Below are 8,250 nucleotides of genomic sequence, written 5' to 3'. Positions count from 1 at the left end.
TGTCTTTTTAGTAAGTGCTAAATTTTATTCCAAGTGTTGTTACAGTTTAATAAATCGTGTATTTGTTGTTAAACCCTGGTTATAGCAGTATGTTATTTTAGACCGTTACAACTAGTCCTTCTGGGCTACTACATAATTAACTAGTCCTACAGGGCTACTATATAAATGTACCAATCTTATCCTCAGACATTTTGTAAGATTTTTCATCTATAATTAGTTGTTACAGGTAAACGAACTTATTTGTTGTCGGTGTACTGATAAGTAGATGATCTTTTATCAACAACCTGTAAACAATACCCGCTATGTGTTAGAGATAATTTTGAAACACAACGGGTGTTCTTCAGACTGGAAATATGTGAAATCCAGGTACAAATCCGCAAGTTATCAGTTTCATTTTCCGTGTCTGATAAACATAAAAAATGCTTTTAGTGTTATTTAGAAAACACAGATATTTTGTGACGTCACCTAAATAAACTTCTAGATATGAAACTCGAAGTTTAGTTCATTCTTTCATCACAACACAGATTGATACCCTACAGTTGTACTCATTCAAAGATATTCGTACCAGGATGGTCGGAGTATTTTCTTACTCCATAAGATTGGTGATATTTCAGTGTGCTATGGGAATGAAAATTGTAAACATTAACAGTGCTGAGACAAATCAGATTTCTGATATACAATTACAGGATACATGGAAAACCCAGTCGACCCAAAACGGCATCGAAAACATGGAAACGCTTCAGATATTGTTTTCTGAACACAGTTACAAAGGGAACGTTTCGTCAACTCCAAAAGAAAACGGATTGGGCAGGGCAACTGAAGACGTAATAACATCGTCTCTCTCAACTCCTAGTAAGTTATATAACACAGTTCTCTCAACCTTTAAGGTATATAACACAGTTCTCTCAACCTTTAAGGTATATAACACAGTTCTCTCAACTTTTAAGTTATATAATATAGTTCTCTCAACCTTTAAGTTATATAACACAGTTCTCTCAACCTTTAAGTTATATAATATAGTTCTCTCAACCTTTAAGTTATATAACACAGTTCTCTCAACTTTTAAGGTATATAACACAGTTCTCTCAACTCCTAGTAAGTTATATAACACAGTTCTCTCAACTTTTAAGTTATATAACACAGTTCTCTCAATTCCTAGTAAGTTATATAACACAGTTCTCTCAACGTTTAAGTCACATAACACAAAACGTATATTGTTGTATTCTTACTCAGAAATATCAACACGAACTTTTTGCAAAACTCTTTCCTCCAACGTTCAGAAAGAACAAGTGTCCAGGGTATGTAGTTGATCTAAGAAAGAACAAGTGTCCATGGTATATAGTTGATCTAAGAAAGAACAAGTGTCCAGGGTATATATAGTTGATCTAAGAAAGAACAAGTTGTTATTTTTATTATTGTTGTTGTTAGTTTTTACTTGAATTAGAAAACAATTTTAAACAGTTGTCTAACTAGTTGCCCTTCAAATAGTAAAGTAACGCTCTCGATTATTCAGTCATCTAGAACGTTGTTCAAAGTGACTGTAGGAAGTAAGGTCATAGAGAAAAGTATCATTGTTCTAAATTACTGTAAGAGGTAGGAACCTATAGAAAAATATCAGTGTTCTGAATGACTGTAAGTGGTCGGGACCTATAGAAAAATAGTGTTCTAGAGCTGTGTTCTAAATGTCTGTAAGAGGTCAGGACCTAGAGGAGAATATCAGTGTTCTAGAGCTGTGTTCTAAATGTCTGTAGGAGGTCAGGACCTAGAGGAGAATATCAGTGTTCTAGAGCTGTGTTCTAAATGTCTGTAAGAGGTCAGGACCTAGAGGAGAATATCAGTGTTCTAGAGCTGTGCTCTGAGTTTAAGATTTTAACCACGGTTTTAAGTTGTCCTATCTGATGATCGTATATCACGACGACAGCTCTGCAGAGTAGTTTGTATTACGAACGGCTCCGTCATAATGCAGTCTTGTTCAAAGCACACCACTTGACCCTGCATGCTTTCCGCAATATATTATTAATGTGCACAATAAATCTTTTTTGTTGTTCTTCCTCTTTAGGTTCGACGACAGCATACAGTTGCATCACCAATAAAGACTGTGTTATCTACAACCACGCTTGGTGTTTCAGTAACCGATGTCTGTGTAAAACAGGATATGTTTGGTCCAGCAAGCGTGACAACTGTTTAGAGACAGGTAAGCAACTGATCCGAGTGTAGGATAAAAAAGACTGATATATGTTTATGGAAATTAAACTTGTTTATAATAAGAAATGTTTTTAACGATATTGGATGATAATATCGTAAAAAGTGATAACATCGTTAACAGTGATCATATCGTTAAAGTGATAACATCGTTAACAGTGATGCTTCATTAATTGATAGACAGTTCTGGTTCTGGTAACATACATTAATTTAACATATCTTTTAATTCTAACATGGGTATTCTAAACACGTCTGTCAACTAAACATACCACAGCTTAAAACACATCACATAGTCAACTGAACATAGCACATAGACGGGTAGACATGACACCAAATAAACAAAGCTGTAAACTCAATATATCACAGCTTATTATACGTTACGTAGTCAACTGAAAATGCCACATACACAGGTAGACATGACATCTGATAAATATATATGTAAACTGGACATATCACAGCTTATTATACGTTACGTAGTCAACTGAAAATGCCACATACACAGGTAGACATGACATCTGATAAATATATATGTAAACTGGACATATCACAGCTTATTATACGTTACGTAGTCAACTGAACATGCCACATACACAGGTAGACATGCCACATGATAAATATGTATGTAAACTGGACATATCACAGCTTAATAAACGTTAGATAGTCAACTGGATATGCCACATACAGAAGTAGACATGACACCAGATAAACACGGCTGTAGACTAGGCTTATCACATCTTAATATACGTTACGTAGTCAATTGAACATGCCACATACACAGATAGGCATGGCATCAGATAAAAATGACTGTAAACTAGACATATCACAACTTAATGCACATGACAGTCAAACAATAACATAACACATCCAATTAAATATGGAACTTTTAAAAAACATTAAACAAAACACAGTTAAGATGGCTTATCATATCCAGCTAAAGATGACAGTTAAGAGAACTTTCCAGTTAAATATTCTTAAACATGACATAGTTAATTAGGAAAAATTATTACATCGAGTTAAACATGACAGTTAAGAGAACTTATCATACACATCTATTTAATCGTGATATTTAAGAGAATTTATCGCAAAGATCCAATTAAAAATGACAGTTATGAGAACATATCAAACAAATCTAGTTAAACATGACATTCTTAATTAAGAGAACTTATCTGATCCAGCTAAACCTGACAGTTAAGAGAATTTATCTCATCCTGCTAAACATGGCAGTTAAGAGAATTTATCTCATCCTGCTAAACATGGCAGTTAAGAGAACTTATCTCATCCAGCTAAACATGACAGTTAAGAGAATTTATCTCATCCTGCTAAACATGACAGTTAAGAGAATTTACCTCATCCTGCTAAACATGGCAGTTAAGAGAAATTATCTCATGCAGCTAAACATGACAGTTAAGAGAACTTATATCATCCAGCTAAACATGACAGTTAAGAGAACTTATCTCATGCAGCTAAACATGACAGTTAAGAGAGTTTATCTCATCCAACTAAACATGGCATTTAAGAGAACTTATCTCATGCAGCTAAACATGACAGTTAGAGAACTTATCTCATCCAGCTAAACATGACAGTTAAGAGAACTTATCTCATCCAGCTAAACCTGACAGTTAAGATAACTTATCTCATGCAGCTAAAGATGGCATTTAAGAGAACTTATCTCATGCAGCTAAACATGGCAGTTAAGATAACTTATCTCATCCAGCTAAACATGACAGTTAAGAGAACTTATCTCATCCAGCTAAACATGACATAATCTGAGGCTTACATGGTCTATTTTGTTTTATGAGTTTTACTTAAGTTAGCTATTGTTCGAGGTTAGCTGTTGTTTGACGATAGCTGCTGAACATGTTTGGCTACTGATTAAGGCTAGTTAATACACATGGTTCGTGGTTGGCTACTGAAAATTGCTAGCTAATTAACACGATAACTACTGGTCAAGACTCATTACTCGACACGACTAATTACTGGACGTGGCTAGCTGTTGATCAAGGCTGGTACTGATAGTTTAATAACATGTTATTTAACTACAGCATAATTTAAACAAAGTGAGGAAAGAATATTTTCTCTTTATCAAAAAGATAGAAATGAAAAGCTGAAAAAAAAGCCAATCTCCGATAAAAGTATAAATGGTAGTATGAATAAATTCTACTCTTTATTGAGGATAACAAGTTTGAAAGAGTTTTTTGTGTAAAAGGGTAATCTGTATGAAGGCTAGGCTGTGTAATGGATAATCCGTGTGAAGGCTAAGCTGTGTAAAGGATAACCCGTGTGAAGGATGGGCTGTATGAGAGATAGGTTGTTTAAAGGATAACCCGTGTGAAGGATACATTATGTAATGGATAATATGTGTAAAGGATAATCTATATGAAGGATAGGCTGTGTAATGGATAACCCGTGTGAAGGATAGATTATGTAATGGATAACCCGTGTGAAGGATAGGCTGTATGAGAGATAGGCTGTGTAATGGATAACCCGTGTGAAGGATAGATTATGTAATGGATAATATGTGTCAAGGATAATCTATATGAAGGATAGGCTGTGTAATGGATAACCCGTGTGAAGGATAGGCTGTGTAAAGGGTTCTCTATTAATATCTGAATCCCGTATGGTAGTCACTAGGTCACATATTGTCTTAAAGATAACTGTATAATGGGTAGTCGGAATAAAATGTAATTTCTACAGCGTTTAATCTTCTGAAGTGTCTGTTACAACAATATAAATTTATACAGCTTGTGCAACTGTTTGTATCTGTGTGTCGTCAAAAGTACTTTCAATCGATTGTGTACAAGTTGTCAGTTTTAAAACCTCATAACGACTAGTTATCTTTTGTTTGTAATCTGCAGATAAACACGTGATATATTTCAGCCAATTATATCTTCTCCATTGTTATCACAGTATTAATCATTATATGCTGTTTTTAATAGAGTGTGTGTAGCAACGTATGGATTACGCCACTGTTGTTTACTGGAAACTATATTTATAGTTGTAGTTCTGGAAAACAATATCATTAATCTTCATAAAATAACACAACTAATCTCAACAGAGTCATGATGTTTGACTACTTCCGTATAAACGGAACATCACTGAGACTGTCGTCAGTTGATAAACTAGGAATTGTTGGTACGTCATATTCACGAAAGTGGACACTTGTCATACAATATAAATACTGCATCTTTACAGTTAGGGTTAGCTTTCAAGTGTTTCACCCATATGGCTCCCTTAATATAAACACAGTAAGTTGAATGCGAAATTCAAAGAAATACCTGCCACGAGATTTTATAACTGAACAAAGTGTATACAGTGAGCTACAGACAACAGTGTAGAACACACTAGAAGAAGCTGTATCTAGAGCTGTATACTTCTGACAGTATACAGTGAGCTACAGACAATAGTGTACAACACACTAGAAGAAGCTGTATCTAGAGCTGTATACCTCTGACAGTATACAGTCAGCTACAGACAGTGGTGTACAACACACTAGAAGAAGCTGTATCTAGAACTGTATACTTCTGACAGTATACAGTCAGCTACAGACAACAGTGTATAACACACTAGAATAAGCTGTATCTAGAGCTGTATACCTCTGACAGTATACAGTCAGCTACAGACAACAGTGTAGAACACACTAGAAGAAGCTGTATCTAGAGCTGTATACCTTTGACAGTATACAGTGAGCTACAGACAACAGTGTAGAAGACAGTAGAAGAAGCTGTATATCTCTGACAGTATACAGTCAGCTACAGACAACATTGTAGAACACACTAGAAGAAGCTGTATCTAGAGCTGTATACCTCTGACAGTATACAGTAAGCTACAGACAACAGTGTAGAACACACTAGAAGAAGCTGTATCTAGAACTGTATAACTTTGACAGTATACAGTCAGCTTCAGACAACAGTGTCGAACACATTAGATGAAGCTGTATCTAGAGCTGTATACTTCTGAAAGTATACAGTCAGATACAGACAACACATTAGAAGAAGCTGTATCTAGAGCTGTATAACTCTGACAGTATACAGTGAGTTACAGATAACAGTGTAGAACACACTAGAAGAAGCTGTATTTAGAGTTGTATACCTATAACAAGTTGGTAGTTCTAAACCTGTGATATTGATAGTAAAGCTCATTAGTATACTTCAAATTTAGAAACAGAACGCTATCATTTTGAATTTTCGAAATAGTTATCCATTGTATTGTGTTTTAGAATACCTTATATGGATTTGGTGTTACAGACAAGTATGCTAGAATACTTTATATGGAGTTGGTGTTACAGACAAGTATGCTAGAATACCTTATATGGATTTGGTGTTACAGACAAGTATGCTAGAATACTTTATATGGATTTGGTGTTACAAACAAGTATGCTAGAATACCTTATATGGATTTGGTGTTACAGACAAGTATGCTAGAATACCTTATATGGATTTGGTGTTACGGACAAGTATGCTAGAATACTTTATATGGATTTGGTGTTACAGACAAGTATGCTAGAATACCTTATATGGATTTGGTGTTACAGACAAGTATGCTAGAATACTTTCTTTGGATGTAGTATGACTATATTATTTTCTATATTTTTTTACCGCAGATACTAGAAACTATAATGTTATCATGACTGGAGTGGCCATTTCTGCAGTGGTGTTAATCCTCTTATTCTCTGGATGTTACATGAAAAGGTACGTAGACGTGTTATTACATTAAAAGGTAAATAAACGTGTTGTTACATGAAGAGGTAAATACACGTGTTGTTACATGAAGACGTACGTAGACATGTTGTTACACGAAGAGGTAAATAGACGTGTCTGTAAATACAGTTTATTTATTGTTTAATTATATTATAATGTTACGACAGCGGAAGTCACGTGACGCTCGGAAGCATGCGCTCTGGAGTTTCTAGAAGGATCAAGACTGTTCCTCCCAACTCTAGTCTTTTCTAGGCGCCCTCTATTTTAATATATAAGACAGGCAAATAAAGCGGAGATATAATTGCAGACAGGGAGATATAAAGACAGATAATCGAGTCAAGTGAGCGGTAGTGACCGTAAGTAAAGTGCGTGAATGGTTGTGAATTAAAGCGTGTGTTCAAGTTAAAGATACTGTAGAAATTCTGTGTATTATAAAGTTGTATCGAGAAATAATAAACTAGTTTTAGTTAAGAAAGGACTTGTATCGCTGAAGTTTCTCGGAAAGATTTTATACCGGAAATTAACAAACAAGCAGATACGTAACAAATTGGTGTCAGAGAGTCAGAGAGTGGGATAGAGAAAAAAAAAGAAGACGATGGAAACGAGAGGTGGCAAATCAAACTGCAGCTTAGCAGATTTGATGGCAGCAATACAAGAACAGCAAAAGAAACAAGAAAAACGAGAAAATAAACAAGAAGAGAGATTACACCAGTTGTTGGAGGAAAAAGAAGAGAGACAACAGCAGTGGCAAGAAAACCTGCAACAGTGGCAGCTCGAACAGCAAAATAAACAAGAGAGAGAGACTACAGCAGTGGTTGGAGGAGAAAGAAAATAAACAAGAAGAGAGATTACAGCACTGGAAACTGGAACAAGAAATGAAACAGCAAGAAAGTCTCCAACAGTTGCAGGAAAGTCAGCAGCAACTACAGGAAAGTCAACAACAGTGGCAAGAAGTACAAATGGAAAACATTAGCAAATTTCAAAGTGAATTAAAGACATTAAATGATGATTTACTGTATTTTACACAAGGAGGATATATTAGCCATGGACCTAATCAGCCTCAGGCAACGGGAAGCCCCTTCCAGACCCCGCAGCTAAACCCTAATGCAGACATCTTCAATCCTGCCAGACTGGGAAGGCACAGTGGGAAGCATATAGAGCACAATTTGAGCTCCTGGCAGAAATGAAAGTGTTAAAAGAGAGGTTGGACTAACCAGGTGCCGTCAAGCTGAAGTTAAAGTGACTGAAGAAGTTGATGATGGTGAAGTGGAGCCAAATATAGATATTAAAGCAGAACAGAAGAAAGACTAAGCTTTGAAGCCAATAATTGATTTTATAAAAGCAAGTGTTT

At 35.4% G+C, this 8,250-nt stretch overlaps 1 protein-coding gene across 1 annotated transcript in view; it reads left to right on the top strand.

The window, feature by feature from the left end:
• The first annotated feature begins 533 nt into the window (after positions 1–533).
• Positions 534–8,250, top strand: part of LOC111089495 — an 11,598-nt gene continuing 3,881 nt past the window's right edge. The window contains exons 1-3 of the mRNA XM_022402117.1: positions 534–852; positions 2,060–2,194; positions 6,803–6,890. Coding sequence (XP_022257825.1) covers positions 570–852; positions 2,060–2,194; positions 6,803–6,890 — 506 coding nt within the window. The 5' untranslated portion in view covers positions 534–569. The remainder of the gene's footprint in view (positions 853–2,059; positions 2,195–6,802; positions 6,891–8,250) is intronic.

Source organism: Limulus polyphemus, unplaced genomic scaffold, assembly GCF_000517525.1.
Source record: "Limulus polyphemus unplaced genomic scaffold, Limulus_polyphemus-2.1.2 Scaffold6439, whole genome shotgun sequence".
In the NCBI taxonomy this organism is placed as follows: domain Eukaryota; kingdom Metazoa; phylum Arthropoda; class Merostomata; order Xiphosura; family Limulidae; genus Limulus; species Limulus polyphemus.
This window is presented reverse-complemented; position numbering and strand designations above follow the sequence as displayed.